Genomic DNA, 26401 nt, shown 5'->3' on the forward strand with positions numbered 1-26401 from the left:
TGGATAGCTACCTCTAGTTCAATGATCTCTTCTCTCATAGCCAAGGCAAGGAAAATGAGTCACACAGTAGGTGCTGCCTCGTCTTTCCTCTATCATTCCCCAACTCCCCCTACCCACAGGGAAGAAATTACCCCCATTTTCATGGGTGGTGTTAGAAGTTCATTTTTTCTAAGGAAGAATGATCTGGTCATCAAAGGGCTCTCAGAACAGAATCCCAACTCTTGAGTTTCCCCCCAACCCAAAAGCCAGGAAACTGGAAGTAGGCTCCTTATTCAAGCTTCCTGAAGATTCTTAGCCAATCCCTCCAGGAAAGATGAATTAATTAAATGTAAGTTAGGAGGTAAGCAGTAATGGGACGGCTTAGAGCCACCCCCAGATATAGGCTGGTGCCCAGCTGTTTTCTAAAATATATTTGCAAATGGAGAAAGTGGGTACGGAGAAGGGACATCCCTCCCTCAACCCCAGGGATTCCCCCCTTCCATAGTACCCACTCTCCACCGGGTCCTTATTTCATCTTAAAAAAACAAACAAAAAAAATAAGTAAAAACAAAACCAAAAAAGCACTCTGTACAAGGGCTGGATCTGGGCGCTGCTGCTGCTCCCTTCTTCCCAGGGGCAGCAGTCTCGGGACAGTCTCCAAATGGGTTGCTCTGGCTCCTAGACACCCGCCGTGGGGCCTCGTCCCCTCCTGGGCCCAGCTCCCCTAAGTCCTTCAGTGCCAAGGATCTGGAAGACGACAATCAGGCTGAGCTGCTCCCTCAGAGAAGGAGACTGTGGCTGTGGCATCCATTGGGCCCTAGAGTTTGCTGGAGCAGGCAGGGCTCCAAAGTTAATCAAGACTCCCAGTGCTGCCCCCTCTTCCAACCAGGCTGAACCACTCTCAGCCACCCAGGAATTGGAGTAGGAAGGAAGACTCCTGGCATGGCAGGCTCCCTGGATGTGGTCCAAGGGCCCTCTCCCTGCCTCGTCCCCGACACGGGCCAGAAGTCAGGCCTTCCACACACCCTGAGGGTTCAGCAGAGCCTCAGCAGACCTGGCCTTTTGGCTCATACTGGAGCATCCAGACCCAGGTACTCGGGGTTCTCTGCTGTAGGGGTCCCTTCAAAAGTGCTGGGTGGAGCGCCCCGCTCTGATGGGTCCTGGTCCCAGTAATAGAGGTTGTCAAAGGCTGGGCTGAAGGCTGGAGAAGGGCGAGACTGAGGGGCAGCCCTGCCTTGGGGTGCCAAGTACTCAGGGTTCTCCACGGCAGCCCCAAAGGCAAAAACGTCTTTGACAACCCCATTCTTCCCTGGGGAAAGAGTCTTGGGCCTTTCCAGAGTGGCACCAGCAGGTTGAGAAGGAGGCAGAGGACCCTCTAGGGGTGAGGGTGGCTGTGGTCGAACCTCTGGCTGGTTCACGTATTCTGAAATGACAAAAGGAAGCTTGTTGGGGAAGGAAACCATGTGTCCTATTACCGCTGCCCCCACAGTGGACCCTGGACCGAGTACCTCCAATGCCCACCTCCCAGCCTCTCAGCTCGGGCCTGGACTCCATACCGGGTTGGGGGCTGCAGGTCAGAGGGGCAACGTAGCCATCGGTCTCGGGAGGTAGGGGTCCTGTGGGGTCCTCACTGTACCGCTGTAGAGGGCTGGAGTCATGTTGGGGGAGGGTCTGTAGCCCCTTGGCTGCCCCCATTCCCAAGTCGCCGTCAAATACATCAGAGCCAGCCCCTTCTGACGGTGCCAGTGGAGACTTGGGGGGCTCCTCCTCAGAGGGCTCCAGCCCCAGCATCAGCTCACCACCGCCACTCTGAGGACAGAGAGAAGGCCATAATGGGAATCACTCATGATCTGGGATGGAGACCCCATGGGAACTGACAGGGTCACAGGAGATAAACAGAAATCACCTCTGGGGTATGACATAGTCACCGTGGAGAGAATAGGGTCACACTTGGGAAGCTGTAGGAATCCTTTTTAGATATAATGGGGTCTCCTCCATGAGAGGTGATGGTTGAGGGGACATCAGAGAGAGGGATCCTAGTCCACTGGGGTCGGGGGTGGTAACCAAACACACCCACCACAGTGTGATGGGGGCACTGACCCTGGTGGATGTGCTGCGGTGCCTGCGGTGGGCCGTGCCCCCGGCGCCCAGGGCAGGGTCGGGGCAGAAGAAGCCCTGCTGGGGTACTAGGTACTCCTCAGCATCCACCAGATCCCCCATGTCGTCATCCTCCAGCAGCGAGCGGTAGAAGGTGCTGTCCAAAGGGCTGGCAGGGCCCAAGTCCTCATTCTGGGGAGGAGGGAGACAGTATGGCAGCCTCTCTCCAGCCCAGCGTGCAGCCTCCTAAGGGAGGCTCAAGGAGGGCAAGAGGTGTGCCAAGTCAGGCAACGGCTGGGCTTGGAGACCTGGGATCCAGGAATCGTCTCCCGTTCCTCCCTCCGCGGGAAAGTGCTCTTAGCACTGGCAGGGATGGGGTGGAAAGGCCCAGTACCTGGATGACCACAAAACGCTGGGGGTCCCTGGCCATGCGGGAGAATTCGGCCACCAATTCCCGGAACCTCGGCCGACATTCAGAGTCAATCATCCAACCTAGGGGCGGGAGGGAGCTCAGCATCTCAGTTCTGGCTCCAGCCTGTGTGCACCCTCACCCCTCCACCGCTACCCCGGTCTAGACCACCCCAGTTACTAGAGTCCAAAGCCCTTAGGTGGTAGAGAAGAGGTACCAGACCAGGTCCTGAGCCAGAACCTTTGAGAATCTCTACTAGTTTCCCCTTTTTATTTTGCATATAAGTCTCTTTCTAGCTGGTCCTTGATAGCGCCTCTGGACTGGTACTGTAAAAGGGAAGTGAGATGCTTTTGAGGCTCCGTTAACTATATCAGAGCCCTGGGGTCCATGTACATCCTGCCCTTGGCCCCCTCCCATGCCCTTTGTAGGTGCCTTGACCCTCCCACCCCTCCTCCAAGCAGCCCACTTGGCTTAGCCACGCACATTTGACCATGATCATGTAGACATCAATGGTGCAGATGGGGGGCTGGGGCAGCCGTTCCCCTTTCTCCAGCAGGTCAGGGATCTCCCGGGCTGGGATTCCATCATAAGGTTTGGCCCCAAAAGTCATCAGCTCCCACACAGTCACACCTAGGGCAGAGATGGGGTTAAGAGGCAGGGGGGCCAGAGGGAGCTTTAGTGTACTGAGCCCCAGAGGCTTTGCCCAAGAGTCTGGCACCATGAGGGAAGGACGGGTGAGATGCAGTGCCAAGGGGCAAGATACCAGTCTTCCCCTGTCCCTGGGAAGCACATAGACCCAGGCAGATTGAAGCACTGGCAGCCTCTTCCTTCCCTCCCACATTCATGATACAGTGTCTTCATTAACTCACCCCATCCCAGCTCTCATCCTTCCACCCACACCCCCCCAGGGCTGTGGCTCCTTGTCCACCCTCCCAACCCACCCTGTCACACACCATAGCTCCACACATCACTCTGGTGGGTGAACCGCCGGCGGAGAATGGACTCCAATGCCATCCACTTGATGGGCACCTGGGAGAGCAGAGAAAGAAGTCCTCAAACCAGGGAGATGGGTGTTCTGAGTTCTCCCAGAAGCCAGACCCCACTCCACCCTGCTTCACTCTGCCCCCTCCTCTAACCTTGCCCCCATCTGCGTGGTACTCCGTCTCATCAATGTCCAGTAGCCGAGCCAGCCCAAAGTCTGTAATCTTGACGTGGTTGGGACTCTTGACCAGCACATTTCGGGCAGCCAGGTCCCTGTGCACAAGCCGCACATCCTCCAAGTAGCTCATCCCCTGGGATCAGAGGCATCTGCATGGACCTCGCTCTGCCAAAACTCTCCCAGGAAACCTCCCCATCCTAGCCCTAAATGGAGACAGAGGCTTGCTCCCAAGGGCACTTGCAGAGTGCAGGTCACTCAAGTACATACCTTGGCAATCTGCACACACCAGTTCAACAGGTCCTGGGAGCCCAGGCGCCCGCGGTGTTCTCGGACATGGTCCAGGAGGCAGCCGTAGGGCATGAGCTGTGTCACCAGCTGCACCGTGGATGTCAGGCAAATGCCCAGGAGGCGGGACACATATGGGGAGCCTACTCCAGCCATCACATATGCTTCCTGGGAGCAAGGGTACACACCGAGAGGGTATGGGAAACCACTAACCTCCAACCATCATATACCCCTCACAAGGACTGAGGCATGACTGGGGACCCTCACCCGATCCAACCCATTCTTCACAAACCAGAACCATGGCCCACAGACCAGGGAAGTTAAGAGTAGAGGTTTGGTGGGGGAGGGTATAGCTCAGTGGTAGTGTGTGCTTAGCTTGCACAAGATCCTGAGTTCAATCCCCAGTATCTCCTTTAAAAATAAATAAACCCAATTACCTCCACCTCCAAAATAAACAAACAGAAAGAGTAGAGGTTTGGGAAATCACAAAGTGTCTCCCAGGGGAGGGTGTAGCTCAAGTGGTAGAGCACATGCCTAGCATACACAAGGTCCTGGGTTCAATCCCCAGTACCTCCTCTAATAAATAAATAAGTGAACGTAACTACTCCCCCCACCAAAATACAAAAAGAAACAAAAACCCAAAGCGTCTCCCAAAACCCCCAGAGACAAGAGCCCAGACCTGTAGCCAGGAGGTGCCCCCTGTACTCCCAGCTGGATAGGGTGGAAGAGCTTACATCCAAGATTTCTTTGTTGGCTTTGGGGGATGTGTTTTCCCTCAACACTTTGATGGCCACTGGGATTTTCACATTTTCCCCATCAGGGATCCAGATGCCCTGCGCAGAGAGGAAGATGTGAGCAGGCAGAGGGCCGGCCAGATCCAACTTGCAGTCGTCCAGGGGGTCATTACTTGTGCTCCCAATACCCCTCCCCATCCTTAGGCCAACCCCATTATTTAGCAACAACCGCTCTATTTCAGCCCACTCGCCACTCCAGTTCCCCTTATTCCAGCCTCTGTAGCTGCTGTCTTCCCCAGCAGAACCCTCGGCCACACCCTGATGCATCCTCCCGGACCGCCCACCCCGGGACTTTGGTCCCACCCCTGACCTTGTAGACTGTGCCGAAAGCTCCGGATCCAAGCACCTTCACCTTCCTCAGCTCCGTCTCTTTCAAGATCCGCATCTGAGCTTGATTGGGCATCGCTCCGCTTGGGGTCAGGGGCTCCACCAGCTGGGGTGAGGGGGTGGTGCATCAGTGGCGCAGACTGCGCCGCAGACCCCAGGGCGACAGTAGAGCCCTCATACCGCCTCACCTCGGTTTCCTGCAGCAGCCTCCGCATAGTGTACTTCCGGATCTTTTGCCGCCTTCGCTTAATTAGGATGCCGAAGACCAGCCCCATGACAACGGCCAGCAGAATGCCCACCACAGCGGCAATGATGGACGTCACAGGGCTAGGGGCATGAGCCAGGGTCAGGGATTGGGGACCAGTCTGGGGCAGGAGGGACGAAGGGGGTCCCATGGAGGGGCATGAAGGTCACTGGCATTTGGAAAGGGAAGTTGGAAGGATGACCCACAGGCTCCCATCCTGTTTTACCTACTCTAAGACATCCGTTGGCTACTTGCTACCTCCAGAATAAAGTCCAAACTCCTTGCTGTATTCAAAACCCTCTCCACCCACATCTCCAAGTTGTCTCCGCTCTTGCCCATGGCTCTAGCCCTTGATTTTCAAACTTCCTGACAAAAATCACCAGGGAGATTGTTAATATGCAAAAGTCTGGAGCCCCACCCCCAGAGATTCTGATTGTGGTATAGGGTGGGGCCCAGGCACCTGTACCCAGTGATTCTGATAGCCTAGCCAAACTTTTCACTACAGGTCATGATGTATGCTCCTCCCAGCCTATTACTTCTGCCTGGACCACCATTTCTGCATGAGATCTTCTTTCAAGACTCAACTCTTCCTGGGATAGATGGAGCTCCTTGGTGCTAGCCCTATGTCCTTGTCATCCTTGTCCCCCTCCCTTGCTTAACCAAGGGCTAGCACATCACAGACCTCTAATGAGTGTTTGTTTCATGGACAAATGCTTACCGAGGACATACTCCAATCTCTTTTTCTTCCCAAAGCCCTTCCCAAAACACCCTGCTGCCCAGAAATCAAGTCCAATGATGGCAGTGATGGACGTCATACAGCCTGTGGCCTAATGGTGAGGAGAGCCTGTGCCCTGACCTGACTCAGACTTTACCCCTTACTCCCTCTCTGCTTACTCAGCAGCCCACCACAGCAGAACCTTCATCACATTCTAGACTTTCCTGACCCCTCTCTTGCCATGCTGCCCAGTTGCTTTCCTCCTAATACAAGTGACCCTCTTTCAAGACCTGGCTCACATGCCACCTCCTCCTTGAAGCCTCCCCCTGCCCCCAGTTAAGAATTCATCATCCCATCCTTAGTGCCACAGCTGCGAGCTCTCTTTTCAATGTGCCTTGGATGAACACTGCCTGTGTTCCTGATGAGACACATGGCTACTCGAGGGGGTAGCTGGGGAGGTGCTGGGTGTCTTCGCCATCTTTTCCTGTTCCTTGCCCCCCAAGCATCCCGAGCAGGTCCTCCACCCACTGGTTGAAGCTAATTGAAAAGAGGATCAGTACGGGAAGAATGGGCTGGGGAGGGACATGTATCATGTCAGGAGACCCCCTCTCTGCAGTGGTGACCACCCAGGGTAATGTGGGCTGAGTCCTGGGGACCAGGCTGACCTGGCTCTCTGCTCGGCGGGGCAGCCCTTGTCATCCAGGTCCACACAGCTGCAGGGGAGAGAGTTTCGTCAACAAGACTGGGAACCACCTCCTGCACTCAATCCAGCCACACAATTTTCCCGGAGGTGGGTGTGGCTGGGTTTATTATCCCTATTTGACAAAGGCAGAAACTGGGCTCAAGGTCTCTCACCCCACAGGGGAGTCCTCCAGTCTGCGAACCTGCATCCCCTGCTCCCCCACATCTCCCTGTGGTGAGGAGGAAGTGGGGGGCACCCAAAGGAGCATCAAATCCAAAAAGTTTGGCCATTCCCTCTGTAAAGGATGCCAGGGCAGTAATTGGGCACAACCTCTGCAGAGGACAGTTTGGCAATACTGTGACCCAGCAGTTCCATCTCTCAGGACAGACTCTAAAAATGCCAGTACCTGCACACTAGGGGACATGTACAAGATGCTTACTTATACATGGAGCTCAAGTGCAACAGACTGCAATAAATAAATCTAAAAAAATAAAGGAAACAAGCTCAATCAATATCCCTCAAACAGGGACGTGGTTGAGTAATACTACATCCATGTTGTAGACCGAGTAGTTTAAAAACAAAGAGGTGAGATCCATGTATACTCACAAGAAAGGACTGCCAAGATACTTAACGGGTGGGGGGAGAGCAGGGATCAAAGTGCAGAACAAAATGTAGAGGACAATCCCATTTACATTAAAAGATACACACACACACACACACAAAACCCAAAACTGATTATATATGAGTTAGACGAAATTGTTCAAAAATAGATGAGCTTGATGAAATTGTCATTTCTTGGTCATTTTTGACTTGCAAAAACAGCAATGTTATAGGACTCAACCTAACATAAATGTAAAATACATTTATGTAAATGTGTAGAGAAAAGTCTGGAAGGATGCACACACCGGAGTGAGCTGGTGGTTCTCTGCAGGGAAGGGAGGGCCTGGGTGGGTGGGGAAGTGGATGAAAGGGCACATCTGCTTTACGATGTTTATACTTTGATACTGCTGAAAATGTGTGTCACAAGAATGTACACATGTGTTCCACGTGTAATTAAAGATAACTAAGTGAAAAAAATGGGTAGAAAAACACTGCAAGAAAAATTGCAATGTTGAGTGAGGAAAAGCAATTTGCAAACAATATGTGTGGTCTATGATCCCATTTTGGTAAAAAAAGAAATACATACTAGAATGTGCACAGATGAGAACTGGAGAATAATAATACATAAACAGATTGTATTTGTTATAATAATAATATATATACATTAGCATGTGCACCAATAAAAAAACTGGAGGAAAAATATTGCAAATTATTAACAGTGGGATAGAATTGCTAACACTATTCATTTATCTTTCATAGTTTAATTTAAAAATTTTTAACATGTGTCACTTTTGTGATCAGGAAAATAAAAAGATACAAAAAAGTAAGGGTCTCGGGTTAAGTAAAAGCAGAGTTGTCCCACTTTTACAATAGGAGCCCCAGAGAGGCTCCTGGAACGAAGCCCTTCTTTCTGTGGAAAAGCCCCTCAGACTCACGAGTGGGTGCAGTTGATGGGGCACAGCTGGCACGTGCCCTCCTCATCTGGGAACTTCCAGATGGGCATGAACGAGAGGTCAGGCTTCACACCACTGGGGCAGCGAGCCACGCAGAATGGAGGATCCTTGTAGTGGGTGCAAGCCACACACTGGTCAGCCTCCTGAGGGGGGAGGAAGGGCTTGTGGGGGGCTGGCACCGACCCCCCCAGGGCAGCAGGATCAGGCCCTTGGGTCCCCTTGTGCTTCCCAGCCGCCCAGTAGCACTCTTCACCTTGCTCCTGGGACAGCCCCAGACCTGCTGAGTCTGCTGCCCCTGTTCCATGCCCAGCTCCCCAAAGCCTGATCCCCGGCCTGGTGACGGGGGAGGGTAAGGGAGGGTGAGGGTGGGGGACGGGTTATTACCTAAGGTATAACAGCAAGTAATAATAGTAACTATTTTTAAAAATGTTTTTCCTGTGCTTAGGCACTGTGCCAAACCCTATTTTAAGTTAATTCTTACTGCATCCCAGTGTGGTAGGTACTAGTATATTATTCATTTTACAAATGAGCAAACCAAGGTTGGAAGTGGGGCCAAGGTTGGAGTTGAATCCAGGTGATCTGATGCCTGAGCCCCCAGGTCTAACCACCCAGGCATAGCCACAGCCAAGAGCACAGGCTTCCCTGGGCCCTTCGCATAGTCTGGAGGGCCTCAGGGTCCACAATTCCCCAGCATCCCAGCCTCCTTCCACCCTCCTACTGTTCAAGTCTGAGCTTGGAGTCCTCCTCGGGGCTATATTTTACCAGACTTGGTCAGGTCCCCCTAGCAGCACCCCCAGCCCTGCCCTATTTCCCTTCACTCAGCTCTGGGCCCACCAGCACCTCACCGAGCCAGAGCAGGTCACCGAGCCGTTCTGGGGCTGACACTCGGGGTGGCACGGCAGACAGTGCCTGTCCTTCACGTACTCCCGGGGGAGCCTGAGGGGAAGACGGCCAGTGAAGGGGTCTGGAAGAAGCCCCTGTGCCTCGCTCCAGCCGCCCCCTCCTCCGCCCCACGTACCCCTGCAGTACTCGGCATTCCTCCACGCACTCCTGACCCCGAAGGAACTGGCTGCAGTTGACGCACTGGGTGGGTCCCGGACCCCAGCAATGCCCATGGGCACACAGCGAGTGGCAGGTCAGGCCCTTGCCCACTGCAGTGAGGAGGAAGGGGTCAGAGGGGACTCTTAAGGGAGGCTCCAGGTCCAAGTGAGCCAGGGAAAGCGTCTGTGGGAATGGCTCTGGGCTGGAGAGGAGGGGATAGGTGCTGAGCAAAGCTGGGAGAGAAGCATTCTGGCGGTCCAGGAACAGAGAGGAAAGGGAAGGGAGGGATGCCAAGGCAGGACCCAGCTAGAAGCCATGCCAAGAGGTCGGGCCAGCCAGAACTGTGTCAAGAATGGTGCACCAGGGAAGGGCAGTCACATGCACGAGGAAGTCCCAGACCGCTGCTGCCAGGGGTCCGTGGGCATCCCGTGCGCGGGCAGACAGGGAGTATGCAGTGCTGGGCTCCCTGTCTTACCGCACTCATCCTCTGGCCGGTTAGCACTGTGAAGCAGGGCCTGGTGGGGGTTCCGGAAGAGCTGGTCCCAGGGCACCGTGTGTACGAAGCAGAGGTGGGCGTTGCGGTGGATGAGGGCCAGCCCACTGCCCAGTTCCCGCAGTGAGCGCAGCCCCAGCCAGCTGATGCCCAGCCCTTGCAGGGTCAGCGAGTAGGCACCCCTGTGGGAGGAGGAGTGCTCAAATGCAGGGGGCGGTACACTGCTGACCCTCCCCGGTCAACGAAGGCTGCCCTCGCCTTCCTCCTGTCCCCCGCACACACTATAAACTCCCATGGAAAAGTTGCTGCTGGAGTCCCTGGGGAACAGGAAGCTTCCCCCTCCAAACCCCCACACCCAAAGCTTTTCCCAGGCCTCCTGGGACAGCTCCTCCCCCATCAGGCCCCCCTCCTCCGGTGCTCACTCATGCAGAATTCGTCCCCGGATTACTCGCAGGTTCTGGAAGACACTGAGGTCAGGCAGGCTGTCTGGCCACGCTGAGATGTACAGGTAACCTGCAGGCACAGGTGAGGCTAGGGGTGTGGGGACAGGACGAGGACCCTCAGCCCCATCAGAGCAGGATTCAGAGGCAGAGCCCACCTGTGATCTCCTCCAGAGACTCAAACACTCTGAGCTGCTCAGGCTGGAGGGGGCCAGTGTTGGAGACTGGGTCCCTAGAAGGAGGATTAGGAGAGGAGTCAATAGGGACAAGAAGTGGGTGGCATGACTCCCGAGCTAGCCCTGCCACCCTCCCCAACCTCCCTTCCACTTAAACCCTTTGCCCATCAAGCCCGGCTACTCCCATCCTGAGCTTCAAGGCCCAGGCCCTAGTTTGGCAGGATCTGTCAAAACAGTATTTATATTCTTTGATCTAGAAATCCTACTTCTAGGAATGTGGCCTAGAGAGACACTGGTCCCTGTTCCCAAAGGCATGTAGAAGGCAGAACTGTTTGTTAGAGCCAAAATTTAAAAAAACCTAAAATTTTTTAAGTATTTAAATTTTAAAATTTAAAATTTAAATTTTGAAAAATTAAAGACCTAAATACCCATCAGTAAACAGGAGAGCTGTTAAATATAATCCTGACCTATCCAGATGGTAGACAAAAAACTAACATTTAAGAGCACGTAGCATCTGCTGGGCACAGCTGTAAGAGCTTTACAAATATTAACTCATTCAAACTTTATAACCACCTTAAGAGAGTGGGACTATTTTTGCCCCCATTTAACCAACGAGGAAACTGAGGCACAGCAAGAAGGCCACATGACTAGCAAGTGGTAGAGCTGGGTCTTGAGCTGAGGCAACCTAGGCTCTTAGCTGCTACTTTTTACTACCACCTGCTCTACAGCTGTTGAAAGAACAAAGCAGCTGGACATGAACGAACTGTCATGACCAGCTCTCCAAAGCCAAGGCAGACGGTACTCACAACATGCTCCCATTTTAAATCAACCCCTCCCCATCAAATAACTAAAACTACGTTTCTCTGTGCGTGTGTATCTACGTATGGATTAATGGTCTAGGACACACACAAACTTTCCAGTGGTCTCCCCTGGAAAGGGGAGTAGAGTTGGAGGAAGTGTTGAAGGGAATTCTCTCCTTTTAAAATATTTATTTTATTATTATTTTTTTTTCCCTTCACAGAGGCATGGGGGATTGAACCCAGGACCTCATGCATGCCAAGCACACACTCTACTGCTAAGCTACACTCCCCCACCTCCTCCTTTTTTAAATACATTTTATTGAAGTATAATTCACATACAACAAATTGCACAGATTTTTGGTGTACAGTTTGGTGAGTTTTGTCAAATGCATTCACTCACACATCCACAACCCCAACTGATATACAGAACATTTCTATCATTTTCCATCATTTCTATCATTTTCATTGTGTCCTTTTCCAGGCTGGTGCAAACACTGTTCTGATTTCTCTCACCACAGAGTGGTTTTGCCTGTTCTACAGCAAAGGGAATCTTACAGTGTGGACTCTCTCTTGTTTGGCTTATTTCACTCAACAGAATGTTTTTGAGACACATTCATGTTTTTCTGTATATCAATAGTCTGTTCCTTTTATTGCTGAGAATTTCATTGTATGGACACATCACCTTTTACAGTTGACCCTTGAACAACACCTGGGTTAACGGTGCTGACCCCACCACACAGCCGAAAATCCAAGTATAAATTCATAGTCAGCACTCTATATCCATAGTTCCGGATTCAACCAATCCCAAATTGTCCAATACTGCAGTACATACTTATTGAAAAAAGTCTGCATTTAATTGGACCTGCACAGTTCAAATCTGTGATGTCCAAGGGTCAACTGTATTTATTCATTCAGCTTTTTTTAAATCTCTCTGATAGAAACTTTTCTTAATTACAGCAGAGTTGATCTACAATGTTGTGTTAGTTTCTGGTATATAGCAAAGTGATTCAGTCATACATATATATATTCTTTTTCAAATTCTTTTCCATTATAGGTTATTACAAGGTATTGAATATAGTTCCTTGTGCTATACAGTAGGAATTTGTTTATCTTTTTTTATATATTATTTAGCTCTTGATGTACATTTGCATGATTTCCAATTTGGGGAAATTATGAATAAAACTACTATGAACTCACTAAGAATTTTACTTTATCCGGATAGCATGTTCATGGATAACATGGTATTTATGAGAATAATCCCCCCCAAAAGTCTCTGCTTCCTCTGGTCTTCCACTTGCTTCCTTTGCACTCCTGGCCTCCCACCTTTCCACCTCTGTCTCCTGCCATCCCCACTTCTGGGTGCTCAGAGTTCAGTGACTGCCCTGATGCTGCCTCAGGCTGTGTGCCCACCCTTAACTACCAGTATCCTTACCCTTCAAAGCTCTCTGGCAGAAATGCCAGGCTCCCAAAGATCTTCTTGCAGCCGGTAAACTCCTGGATATTGGCACTGGTGACTGCCCTCACCTCCCGCAGGTGTTCCATGCCCAGACCATAGCACACTGTGGGGAGGGAGGAGGGGGCCCATCTCAGCCTCCACAAGGAGCACCAGGAATTCAAACTCCTGGATCCTGTCCACAGTCCCATCCTGGAGCCACATCCTCCCTCCCCACATTGGCAGGAGACACAGGGGAACTTGTGGGACTGGTCTAGGGAGGGAGGGCCAGGGTAGAGTCAGTGGGAGAAAAAGACTGGATCCCGGGAGGGTCTGGGGAAGGGTGGGACAGTGGGCTAGGTAGGGCAACAGGAACTGCAGCCTGGCTCAGGGGGTGGCCAGTGGGTACCTCGGGCACAGGGCTTGCTGCACTTCTCACATCGCTGGGTTCCATCCTCAGCTGTCACCTCTTGGTTGTTCAGGGGACAAACCAGGGTGCAGGATCCCACGTCCGTAGACAGGTAGTTGTCTGAGGAGATCAGGATCATGTGTTCATGCCCCACCTTGAGCTGTGTCACTATGCCCAGCTAGCACAATAAGTATGATATTGACCAATACTGGGATGCCCTTACAACATACCTGAGCCCTGGACACCCACCTCCTCCTCACGACAGCCTAGAGCAGAGTTTTCTTTAAATTACTCAGTCATTGTGCTAGTAAGTGGAGGAGCCAGGGTCTGAGCCCAAATGGCCTGGCTCTACACTCTGTACTCTCACCCATCGCGGGGAGGGTACGACCAGGACCCAAGAGCCCACTCCTGTCTCCAGTGAGAGGAGAAAAGAGGTCCCCAGGTCTGAGGCCAGTCTCTAAATGCCCATCAGTAAAGAAGGGAGCTGGTAAATAAACCTCTGATCTATCTACACCATAGAATAAAAATGAACATTTAGGGGTGCTTAATATCTTCTGGGCACAGCTGTAAGAGCTTTACAAATATTAATTTATTCAAACTTTATAAGCACCTTATGATGATGGGATTATTTTAGCTTCCATTTAACAGATGAGGACACCAAGACACAGAAAGTTGGTCACATGACTAGTAAGTGGCAGAGCTGGGTCTCAAACCCAGGCAATCTGGCTCCTGAGCCTGGCTCTTAGCTGCCACTCTTTTGCCACGTGCGCCACAGCTGTTGAAGGAACAAGCCAGCGCATCACAAACTGTCATGACCAGCTCTCCAAGGCCAGGGGCAGACAGTACTCACAGCATGTTCCCATTGACATAAACCAAGCTCCCCAGCAAAACTGCTCAAACTACGTTTCTCCCTGGCACTCACAAGGACAGGCGGTCACACAGCTGGCACCAAAGGTATAACGGCCCTCGGGGTTGGGCATGGACTCGAAGGTGTCCGTGTTGTAGGTGACCAGAGCCGGGCAATGCAGCTCACAGATGCCGCTGTGGTTGAAGTGGAGGCAGGCCTAGGGGACAGACAGCTGGTGGGCACTGGGCTGTTTTTGCCCTGATGTGCCAGGGTCCACAGGATAGCACCAGGTGGGATGCCCCACCCTTTGCACCCCGAGGGCTGGGGCTCAGGGGGCACATACCAGGCAGTCAGAGTGCTTGGGGCCCGTGCAGCCGGCAGCACACTGCTCGTGGCAGCAGTCGGTGGGCTGCGGACCCTTACAGCGGGCACAGCCACTGGCACAGACGGTTCCTGTCACTGTCAGGAAAACGGTGGGATGAGGGGGTGGGATGAGGGCTGGGCGGGAGCCCAGGCCCCAGAGCCTCACCAGCATCACCTTCTGGGGAGATCACCTGTCCCTGGGAAGATGCCGAAGTCTGGCACCCCCTTCCCATGTCATCTTTATTCCGCCCAGCCCCTGGCCCCTCCATGACTCACAGCTCTGACAGTCCTCGGAACTTTCTCCCCAGCAGTGGGAAGCTTTACAAGCTGGAGAACAGGGTGGGCCTGGGGAAAGAAACAGAAAGACAGTGAGAGCAACAAAGGCCAGGAGGCAGAATGCACAGCGAGGAAGAGGGAGAGACTCGGACAGGAAAAGAGGACTCCAAAAATCAGAGGCACGGCGAGGGTGGTGCTGGTGAGGGTATATAGTTCAGTGGTAGAGTGCGTGCCTAGCATGCACAGGATCCTGGGTTCGATCTCCAGTGCCTGCCTTAAAATAAACAAATAGGGGGATGGTATAGCCCAAGTGGTAGAGCGCATGCTTAGCATGCATTAAGTCCTGGATTCAAACCCCAGTACCTCCTCTAAAAATAAAGAAGTAAGCCTAATTACCTCCCCACCATCACCACCAAGAAGATAAAATTAAAAAAAATCAAAAACAGAGGCACAATCTAGAATGAGACAGGACAGAAAACCACAAAGATGGAGAGACACAGAGAAAGAGGAAACGGCGGCGGAGGGCGGCAGAGGGGGGCGGGGAGCAAGCCAGGACTTGGAGTGGGTGGGCTGCATGAGAAAGAGGCGGCTGCCGGGGAGGGGGGCGGGGGGCGTGGCTTACAGTCCCGCGAGCGGTTGGTGTCTATCAGCATGAGGGCCGGCTGGTTGTTCTTGTGGAAGATGTCCTTCCACAAAATCGTGTCCTGGTAGCAAAGCTGGGGGTTTCGCTGGATCAGGACCCCTCCCTTCAGGATCTCTGTGGGACGAGCAACAGTCAGGGGCTTCTTTCCCTAACTTTCATCTTGGGGCCCGCCCGCCTTCTACAAGGGAAGCAGCCCTCTTAACCAAGCCCTACGTTCCTCTGAGAGCAGAGAAGCCTTCAGCATCTTTTAGCCCCGCCAATACCACCTTCAACACACGTGCACAAGCGGAGATCCAGGGAGGAGTGTGTTGTCCGTGTCACTCTCTCCTCTCCTCCCACCTCTACTCTGTGCACATTGCTTAGCAGCTGAATGAATGTGAAACCCAGCCTCACCAATACTAACTGCATAACCTTAAGCAAGTCACATCCTCTGTAAACCTCCGTTTTTCTCATCTGTAAAATGAGAATAACATTGATGCTACCCTTGCAAGATTACAGCACGACTGAAATGGGATCACGCATGCAAAGTACCTAGCACACAGAGTTTGGGACACTGTCAGCCCCAGGGCTGCTGTGTACAGTGGCACAGGTTGTTCACTGTACATGTGTACTCAGCCATGAAGTGGGCAAGAACACAGCCTAATTATCAAACTATGTGGGCTGGCACAAGCTGTCACTTCCTGAGAAAAGAAATCTTTTTCGAGTCTTCACAAGGGTGACTTCCCTAGCTCCAACTGCACCCACCCAGAAAGGGACCCCACTTTTGATTCACACAAAGACTCCTCATGGCCAGCAGCAGCCCTGGTCAGCTTTCAATAAGCAGCAGAAAGTTTCAGTGATAATGATGACCACCTGTGAGGCTTCGCAGCTGCAGTTCCTGTAGCCCTCCTGGGGTGGCCCCTACAGCAGGGGTGGCACTTTCCAGAAGGTCCGCATTGTCCAGCACAGCCAGGGCGTAGTTGTCCTCAAAGAGCTGGGTGCCTCGCACGATTCGCAGCCTCTGCAGTGGGACCCGACTCACCTGGTTGTGAGCAATGAGGACGTAGCCCTGCACCTCCTGGATATCCTGGGAGGGGACAGGGTAGGGGAGGGCTGAGGCAGGCCTGGACCCTGGAACACCACTATCACCCCCGCCAAGGCTGCCTCAAGGTTACCCTGTGCTTGAGGATCTTGGGCAAGGCCCCCATCCACTGAGCAGTCCTGATCTCTCAGGCATAAAATGGAGACCCCCACCTCCCCGGACTAGATCCTAGTTGGATCAAGAAAGAAAATGGTCAGGCAAGCACTCTGTAAATTGAGCAAGTGCCCCACCATCTCTGCACCTCAGATTCTTCATCTGGAAAAGGAAAGTTCTGGAGGAGATGATGTCTGTGATTTGGCAGAGTAAGCACTGCACACGTGGCCCCACTCCAGGGCGCCATGGACACAACCCAGAGGCTGCTTTCCTTTCTCCCTCCTGCTCCTGAACCTTTCACATACATTTCCCATTTGATCTATTTGACCTTCAAAATGAGCTCCCCAGGGGGGAGTCCAAGCATGCCTATTGTTCCCAATATGCAGATAGGGAAAGTGAGTTCCAGTGATGCCTGGACCACATTCGCATGGCTTGTCAGTGGCAGAACTGAACCTAGAATTCACCGGTCCTTTTATTACTCCAGGAAGCAGAGGAACAGGCTGGGGCAGTTGGACAAGGGCAGGTGATCATGCTGGCAAGAGAGAAAAAAAACTGAGGAGAGAAACAGATGCATTCCACCCAGGGATGTCCATGGCCAGCCACATTATGGAGAGGGAGTCAACTGGTCTTGCAGTAGAACGGAAGGGGTTAGACATAAGAAAGGACTTCCCAGCTGAGGAGCCACAGCAAAAGAGGAAGTACAGGGAGGAGAGCCCTCTTCTACTACCCATCTGCAAGCAGAGGCTCAGTCCAGCAGGAAGCAGGGCCTGGCTGGGTTGCCTATGGGCCTCACCTGCAGGAAGGAGAGGCTGGCGTTAGCGGGCAGGTAGGTGAGCTCCAGGTTACCCTGTACCACCTGACAGCCCTGGTAGAGGTAGCGGAGCATGTCCAGGTGGGTCTCGGGACTGGCTGGGAGCCGCAGCTTCATGTCCGTGCCAGTGCACACTGTCCAGAGAGAGAAGATGGGTCAGAGGGCACTGCCCAGTGAACTTCTCCAACCTGGCCACTTCTGCCACTCACTCCCCCAGAGTCACGCCATCTCAGACAGCAAGAAAGCACAATGCAAGGACCCCTCCTCCCATGTCCCTTGTACCTGCAGAATGTGTAACAGTAAAAAAAAGCAAAGTCTGCAGGTTTGGAAAGAGGAAGGAAATTGGGGAGAGCCTCCCCTGACCTGGCTCAGCCTGCTTATCCTGAGGGGGCCTCCACTGTGCCAGTCCTAGGGAGCTTGCCTGCCAGATCCAGGGTGCTGACTGGCAAAGAAAGCTTTCCTTTGTCCCAAAGGCACGACTCAGGGCCAACGGGTAAAAATCCCCCAAGAGAGGCAAGGATGAATCATGAATCCTCTGGATACCCCCTGCCCGTCTCCCAGGCAAACAAACTCAGGGCATTCTCCCTACCCTATTCCAATGCCGCCCACATGCCAACTTCCTGGCAAGGGATACCTACCCCCTCAATGCCACCCAGAAAGTGGGGAGAGGGTCAGCTGGAGTCATAGCTGGGGCATGGGGACCCCCAGGGGCCTGGTCACTGCAGGGACTCTGGAATTCCCCCAGGCAGAGAAAAGAAGCATTAGACCACAACTCTAAGCATCCGGACCAGGGCTGCAGGTGCTGGGCCAGAGTGGTGCCTACTCCTACGCTGGTACCTCATCCTTGCCACCTCCTCAGGGCAAGACTCCAGAACCAGCTGGCAGAAACTCTTGCCACAAGGGCACTACGTCAGTCCTGTGTACCTGCCCAGTGCCAGCCATCAGCCAAGGGGCATCAAGATGAACTGCCCCCTGGCCCACCGGGACCCTGGCCGGGTGTCTCTGAGACCACGAAGCCCAGGGATACTGTAAGGGGGGCAAACTACCCTTGGTAAGGGGGCACTCTGGGCAGCAGCTGGCAACATGCCTGCCAGCAGGGGGGAGATTAAAGTGCCCAGTTGAACCCGTTTTTCTGCTCCGGTGAGAAGATGAATCACCTGGTGCGTCTTGCCCAGGAGGGTGTGCCGGGGGAGGTGGGAGGAGGGCACCCCCAGAGACGCAGGTCCACAGGTGCCTGAGCTGCCTGGGATTCCTGCTGGTCCCCACTCTACCTCCCAGACTACGTGCAGGTTCAGGGGGACAGCACAGTGGCTGACTTCGAGGTCTAAGACCGGGGTCCTGGTCTCCCAGCAACTTGGAGCCTAACATCAGATCCTAGGGGGTAATAAGTGAGACCCCCTGCCTCCAGAAGCCGGGGGAAAGGCTGGTGGGACAAGCCACCAGGGTTCTGGCCTGAGCCAATGGCCATGAGCTGGCAGCCTCCCAGGAACTCCCAGAGTGGTCTCTGTTCCCACCCCTGGCCAGATAGGAAAGGAAGCAAAAATGGAGGAAGGGGAGGGCCCAGAAATAGAACTCAAGCCCTCCCCCATCCCCAGATTCCCAAGAGAAACAAGAGCCGGGGGTGTCAGGCCAGGCCCAAAATAACGCCTGCTGCCAGGACCTCCCCCGGCCTCGGCTGCTTCAGCTGCTTTGTAGGCACAGCTGTCTCCAGGCCCAGACCCCAAGGCCCTGGCCCAGGCCCGGGACGGAGACCAGCAGAGCTGGGGCAGGAGCCGGTCTCCACCCCCCGCAGCCCTCTGCCGCCTCTAAGGGACACCAGCTGCGGTAGCCAGGCAATGGGAAAACAACAACGGCAACACTGGGGGCAACCACATCAACTGAGCGCCTACTGTGTGCAGGGCAGGACCTCTGGGTGGAGCCTAGTCCTCCAGAGGCTGGGACTCTAACACCAATTTTGCAAAAAAAGGAAACTGAGGCTGACAGGGGTTATTCTCCCAAGATCAGAAAGCTTGTGAGCAAGAGAGGCAGGATTTGAACTCGAGTCTGTCCAACATTAGCTCCCACATTCCTTCCACTAGGCCTGACTGCACACACACCCCACCACACACCCTGTGCAAAGGTAAATACACACCAGGTCTGTTGATGCCACTGATTACATTACAGGCTCCGGGCAGGGCAGAGTGGCTGAGCTGGGCTGGGCGGGAGGAGCAGAAAGAGTGGTAGCCCCGCCCCAAGAGTAAGTTTGTGGCTGTTTTGAGTCTGATTTGAATCTGATTAAGACTAAGTGTTTGCAACAGATGATAAAGTTGGGGCTCTGAGAACTTACCCCAGGGAGCTGGAGGCTTTCATGCTAACAACCCCCAACCTGACATGAAGCCAAGAAAGATTCAGGACACCTCCCCTACCTCCACCTCCCTCCCCTTCACCAGGGCCCTCCAGACCTCCCTCCCATCCCCCATCTCCTCACTCATCTCCCCTCCCCAGACCTCACCGTGGTCCCCATATCCACTCTGTCCCAGTTGATTTTCTTGGAGGGAAGAAGATCCTATTCCACACAGAAGAGCTGTCTCCAGAACACCTGCCTCTCAGGAGCCCCAGCCTCCAGATCTCCGGGGCAAAGTTGGTATGAGGCAGGACCAGCCCAGAGTCCAGGCAGGGCACACAGAGAGCCCCTCATACATGTTTTCAGGGTGAATGAATGGATTAAAAATAAATGAAGTCCAATCAAGAGTCTCCAAACCAAAAGGGACCAGTTGAAGTCACAGCATCCAGTCCTCTGCTCAGAGGCTGGTCTCGGTCCCCATGTCCCTCTGGCTGGACATCAGTGGACAGGGCTTGGTCCCAGCTCCGGGGTGCTCTCAGGTAGATTCTCTCTTTCCCAGCAGCTTCCCCCATTTTTTTGAACTTCAGCCCCAGCGGCTTCTCTTGCCCACCAGCATGAAAGCCAACACTTCCTTTGATTTCCGTGAACACTACCTGCTCCCCAAAGCTCATCTCCCCCAGACCCACAGGGCCAGAGCCCATTCTAGTGACACCAGCACTCACCCACCACACACACCCCATATTTCAGACTGGGAACCGGGCTCAGATCATTAGTCCAGAACCCTAACTGGGTCTCTTACTGTGACCTTGACTAAGTCCCTGGACCTCAAGAGTAAAGGCCAAATCAGATTCCCCTCTATGCCCAAGAGTGCCAATGACTTAGTAGACACTCCCAGAATATTTACCAACCTGAACTTGGCTGTAAGGAGGGGATAATAACACAATAACAACTCTTACTGTCTGCAGAGAAATTAAATGAGAGTTAAATGAGATAATGAATCAAGAAACAGTCTGTAAATGCGACAAGGCTTTGTAAACAGAGATGGGGCAACACAAACATTGGCTATAATAATGCTCCTAGTCCTTAACAGAGCACACACCCCTTGCCCTCCCTAGGCTTTCTTTCCAGGGCAGGGGAGGAGAGGTGGCCTGGCAGGAGATGAGGGTGTCACCCCAGAGGGGCTTCCCACAAGGAAGGGAGGGTGATCACTTTCTAGATCATCCCAGCACCCAGGGACAGACACAAGTACCCTGGTCCTTCCCCAGTCCCCCAGCCCCAGCCCCACACTACTCCAACTGTCTCCCTCACCCACAGCCCTGTAGGTTCCCCAGGCCTCTGCCCCGCTCCTGCCTTCAGTCGCCTGCCACACTGGAGGGCTCAAGAGGAAGGCAGACATGGCCTGGACAAGGAAGGAGAGGACTCCAAAGCCAAGAGGGAACCTGGAGAGGGAGCCAGCTCACTCTCATTTTCTAAACCCTAGATAAGGGAGGTCACTCACTTGAATAACAGAATAGCACCTCTACCCAAGTCTAGCCCACCTGACTGTCCCTGAGGCTCTGCTTAACGCATTCCTGTCAAATGGATAAGACTGACCAACTCTTAACGTCTCCTCATTGGAGCCAAAAAATGCCCTGGACATTATTGGGTCACTGTGAAGCCTTGGATAAAACACTCCATTTCTTTGAACTTCAGTTTTCTCATTTGTGCACCTATAGGATTGTTGCAGAGATGAAATGAAACTGTAATGTATAAGAACATAGCATACAGAAAGTACGTGGTGCTTTTTTTAAAAAGTTAAATCAAGAGAAGTTCATATAGTCGGAGCCTGGGTAATTCCAAACCAAGAGAAAATGAAGAGTGCTTTGTATTTGACTTTGTAATACAATATATTTTCTCTTTTTGCAGTTGATCCTCTTTTCAATTATTTTTGTTTTGAACATTAAAATGAGGTTACTTTTCCTGAGTATAGCAAAAAAAAAAAAAAAAAAAAGAAGGAGGTTGTTGGGAGAATTATTTGCGAATTAAACAGCTCTGCAAAGATGTGTTTGCTGCACTTTACAGAAACTTGACCTCTAAGAAAAGGAAATCCCAACCCTCTGAGCTTTCTCCATCTCCTTTTCCCCCACATTCCTGCCCCAGCCCTCAGCGGGGACATATACAGGGAGTGTTAGAGGCAGCTGGGTGGGGCCCTGCCATTTTAGCCAATCCCCTGCACAACACACCCAACATTTCTCTCTGTACCCGGAGGTGCTGGCCCAGGGGTGAGGGATACATGAGGGGTCCCCAGTCATCAGTCATCGGGGGGTGGGAGAACCGACCCCTCAGATCCCAGCACTGCAGCAAGCCTGCCACTCTCCACCTGCTCAACTCCCAGGCTCAGGTGAGGAGGGCAGCAGCTCAGCCTGACAGCCCAGCTGGGCCTCCCTCTTCTCAGCAGAAGGTCAAGGGTGAAGACGCCCGCCTGGGAAACAGGGAAGGGAAGGGGAGGCTCCTTTCTCAGAGAGAGGGCATGGGGCCACCTCCCGCTGTTTACAGCAGATCTTAAGGGAGTTCCTTGAGAGGGCAGAGTTCAGCAGGGAGATGGCTGTTTGGCCACACAAAGCCCAGACACACAAACACACAGACCACACAACTCAAGAACACCCTCACATAGACGCCCCTCAGATAATACAGTAAAGCTCTGACAGAGGGACCCTCGTGCAACACACGGACAGACTGACACCCACGCCTTCTCTGGACTCTCTGACCCATGGAGACCACCCACTACTGAACCCAATCTCATTCGGTCTTGCCCATAACTGGGTGATGCAGGGAGCAGGGTTCTCCAGTGTTCGAAGTAGATGGATATCGTTATTTCAAAGGTGTGGTTGGGGTTCCCACTGCCTGAGGTCCAGTCTGGGATTTATCACACTTGCTGCTACTTAACCTCTTTAAGCCCAGGTCTTCATATTTCTGGAAAAGGGGAACACTAGTTAGCAGAACTTCTCTTAGAGGATTGTTCTGAAGCTTAAAGGAGGGAACACAGGCAAAACATGCACAGCACCTGGCCAGAGTGTATCTCCAGCGAAAGCGAGCTTTACTCCTTATGGACAGATGGGGCAAGACACACACTGCCACCCCCCCCCCAGCACCCTTCCCCACACCCAGAACGCAGGAAAAGTCAGGACCTACCCGCATCTGGTCCTATTCCTTATCCTCCCTCCTCCCTCCTCCCTCCACCTGCCCAGGAATCCCTCCCTCAGAGCTCTCCCACTTTAAGTCCCCAGACCAGGAAACCCACCACCACCCCTCCGAAGCCCATGCCCTCCAAATGTCACAAAGCGCACTGTCCCCGAAGTCGGCCCCTAAAGAAACTTGTTCAAAACAAACGTCTCCCCCTTCCCCCATCCCAGACTCCAGCGTGAGGCAACTCTGAAGTCCGACCGCCCAGCCTCTGCTCCCCGGCTCCGGCTGAACAGGTTGCTTTCCCCACCTCCCCCCTCCACACCCCGACGCTGCTGAAGCTGGAGTAACTAACTCGACCGAAAGGGGGCGGGGAGGGGGCCGGGCAGAAGGGACCCCCAGGAATCCAGCCCAGTCCAGTCTGGAGGCGGAGGCTGCCAACTGGAAAGGCTTTGAGAGAGGACCTTGAGGGGCTCAAGAAAGGGGAGAACACACACACACACACACACACACACTCACTCACTCACACACACTCACCGTGCAATTCACCCTTTGAGAGAAACTTTCTGAACAATTTCAGAGAACTTTTTGACAAGTTCCGGAGCCGTCGCGGAGTCTGCAAACGCCGGTCCCTTGAATGGGACATCTAGAGCGGCTCCGGATGTAATCGCCCCCCTGCCCCACCTTCTCTAGCCCCTCCGTGCCGAGGGCCGGCGGCTCTGAGCGCCTGGACTGCCCGAAACTTCGGGTCGGGAATCTCGGTTGGCCCCTCTGCCTCCGCCTGCCCGGGAATTTCGGCGAGGGTCCCAGGCGGCAGGGTCCCGTCGCCGCTCCCTGCCCTCCCCAGCCCAGACCCACCTTGAGTGCCCGCGGCTCCGGGGGGCAGGAGGGCGAGGAGGAGCCCCCAGCGGCACCAGGCCGCCAGCTCCATGGTGCTCACTGCGGCTCCGGCCCCATGGCTCCGGCTGGACCAGGCGGGCAGGGCGCCGGGCGGGCGACGGGAGGGGGCCGGGCGCTTGCACCGGAAAGGGCACCCCGCGGAGGGGCGGCCGGCTGCCTCGCGGGCTCTTCTCGGCTCTGTGGACACGATGGAGGGGAATCTCAGCTCCACAACTTCATTCTTGTACTTCCTCAAGGCAGCCCTCCTCCTCCACCTCCTCCTCCTCCTCCCGTGATTGGGAGCAAGCGCGCTCACAGCTCGCCCCCCCCACCCCCTCCAACCGCATTCCAGCAAGTCCCTGGGAGTGGCAACTCCCAGCTTCACTTTCTCCCTCTCTCCGCGCAGGCCTGGGGTGCGTTGTTCCCAGCGCCCCGGACGCCGGGGTTGCCCGCAGCAGTTCTCAGCCGTTTCCATGGAGAACCCGACAAAACAGAGGAGGCTAATCGCGCCCCCTCCCTCGGGAGTCTGGAGCAAACTAGCTTACAACATCCTTAACTTTCTTTTAAGTCGCAGGTTTTATCTTGAACATTCCTGGCCGTTTGCATCTTACTCCATCACATGCCTATTTGTTTTAATATCAAGTAATGGTTTTCCTACCACATCCTCAAATAAAATTGCTAGTCAAGAAAGGGAATGTGTTGTGTTTAACCTGCGGCTTCAAGGACTCCCTGGCATACCTTCTTGAATCTTTTAGGTATCTTTTCCAGTCTGAAAAGTATGGTTTTAAGGGGGTCCACAAGTCTGGGGAGAGAGTCAAATTGGAGAAACCTTCATCTCAATCCTTCAAAGAACATCCTTGTTTCTTTACCACTCAGCACCCAATTCCTCCAAGGTTCCTTATCTGTCCCTTGTCTTTTATTAGTCTGCTCAATTCCACCTCCCCACTTTGCATTCCACCTGGAACCCCTGACCCTGTTCCTAAGGCCCGGCTGGGGGTGGGGAGGGGGAATGGAAAGAAGGTGTGTTTTTGTTGGAAATGTTAACGAAATAATTGCACAAAATATACTTAAGTTATTTGTCGTTTATCTGAAATTCAAATTTAACTGGGCATTTTTATTTTTATTTGCTATATCCGGCAACTCTATTTGGAATGCTCACCCTAGAGGATGCCTGTGCTGGTCAAGAGGGGATCAGAGGCACCTACTGGGGACTGGAGAAGGAAGGACATTAGCATTTCTTAAACTGCTTCCTTATTCCTAGCTTGGGTCTAGGCCGGCACTTTCACAGGAGGGGACTTGAGAACAGGGCACCCTGGGATCAGAATGACCTCAGTTCAAATCTCAACTCCATCACATGTTAGCTGTGTGAGCTTGGGCAAGTGACCGAGCCACTCTAGATCTTAGTTTGCCCACTTGTCAAATAGCATCTGGCATACCGTGCTAGGGGTTAAAGGAGATAATACTCTTGAAGCTCATAGTAAGTAATAGTACTTAGCACATGGTAATTGCTCAATAAACGGTCACAGGTTTATTTATACTTGGGCAGATCCAGGTTTTGTGGGGTCTGAAGCTTACGAAATTTGGGTAACTCGTTAAGAAAAGGAAAACAAATGTATGAATACAAAATTAGACACATACTTGCAAATGAGGGGATTGAAGCTTACATCTCCTTAACACCATGGTAAGTCCCCCTCCAGCTCTAACCAGCGATGTTCAAACTGCAGGTCAGGATTCACTAGAAGCTTGGTTGTAAAGCCAATTTTAATGATCAAGACAAGTTTTGTTTTGTTTTGTCTTGTTTTGTTTTGTTTTGTTTTTAAGATACAGAATGGAATAGAAAAGATTCACTGTATCATATGTAGTACAGGTAAGGTAGGTAACGGCATGTGTGCCCTGGATGATGAGGTACAATGGATTTATTCTTTGGATTATGGTCACAAATAGTCAAGAAATCCTGCTGTGTATGGGGCACAGAGCCCTTCGGGATGAACATCAATATCCCTATTTTCTCCAGGGTGAAGCTCACAAACACATTAACCAGTTTGCTCAAGACATTCTCAGGGCCAATGAGGGAAAAGCTGAATAGCCAGCAAAACCAGCCTCTCACCCTTACCCTGTCACCCAGCCCAGGACCTAGTCAAAGTGCTTCTCAGACCCGCAGCCTCTCAGCCCTTCCGGGAGAGGAGATGCTGCACCAGCTCCAAGAGTCACTTGCTGGTCACATACTGGAGGGCTTGCACTGGGCGCCCAAGATTGCAGTTTCAAGAGACCGTCAGGATTAGAGATGTCCCTTCTCCCCCAGGCCCCACGCTCCCTGCCGTTGTGTTAGGAGGGTTCATCCTGCCAGGAAAGATGCTGTGGTGCCATCCTTTACTGGACCCCCTCCCTACTCTGTGCCACTCTCTGTCCTAGAGCTACCCTCCTCATCTCACTGAGCCCTCAGGTGCCAGAGGAGGGGATATTATCTTTCACTTTTTTGCAGAAGAGATCCCAAGGTAACAGAAACTGAGCCAGGAGGCTTCAGTTTTATCCATTTCTGCTCCAGAATCCTGAATCAAAGGTATATGAACCCACTTTCCCTGAGGGCTCCTGTAGAGGAGTCAGAGGTGTGGTCCTCCAAGAAATCTGAGTGAATACTGATCCCTTCCTCCATAAAGATCTTGCCTCCCCACCCTACCCCCTACTTCTGCCCCACCAGACAAGCCCACCCTCTCCGTATCCCAGATCCCAGGAGGAAACAATGCTGAGCCCTAGTGGGCTGCTGAGGGAGAGCGGAGCCAGCAGGAGGGGTGGCTGGAGTGGGAATGGGGGAGGAGCGGGGGTCAGAACTCACGCCCCGGGAGGAGGCTCCAGAGGGGCTGAGTTTCCCAAAAAGAATGAGCCCATTC

At 53.0% G+C, this 26401-nt stretch overlaps 1 protein-coding gene across 1 annotated transcript; it reads right to left on the reverse strand.

The window, feature by feature from the left end:
• Positions 1 to 8: 8 nt before the first annotated feature.
• ERBB2 (erb-b2 receptor tyrosine kinase 2) lies at positions 9 to 23835 on the reverse strand. Its single transcript, XM_006214252.4, has 27 exons — positions 23493 to 23835; positions 17132 to 17283; positions 16017 to 16230; positions 15144 to 15278; positions 14522 to 14590; positions 14226 to 14341; positions 13958 to 14099; positions 13036 to 13155; positions 12627 to 12753; positions 10377 to 10450; positions 10201 to 10291; positions 9761 to 9960; positions 9263 to 9395; positions 9090 to 9180; positions 8227 to 8387; positions 6675 to 6722; positions 5239 to 5377; positions 5034 to 5156; positions 4664 to 4762; positions 3912 to 4097; positions 3622 to 3777; positions 3439 to 3514; positions 2969 to 3115; positions 2471 to 2568; positions 2080 to 2268; positions 1536 to 1788; positions 9 to 1402 (listed from the first exon to the last, which is right to left on the reverse strand). The coding sequence occupies exons 1-27, from the start codon at positions 23563 to 23565 to the stop codon at positions 1047 to 1049; spliced, it is 3768 nt and encodes a 1255-aa protein (XP_006214314.4). The 5' UTR covers positions 23566 to 23835; the 3' UTR covers positions 9 to 1046.
• Positions 23836 to 26401: the final 2566 nt, after the last annotated feature.

Source organism: Vicugna pacos, chromosome 16 (assembly GCF_048564905.1).
Source record: "Vicugna pacos chromosome 16, VicPac4, whole genome shotgun sequence".
Classification (NCBI taxonomy): Eukaryota; Metazoa; Chordata; class Mammalia; order Artiodactyla; family Camelidae; genus Vicugna; species Vicugna pacos.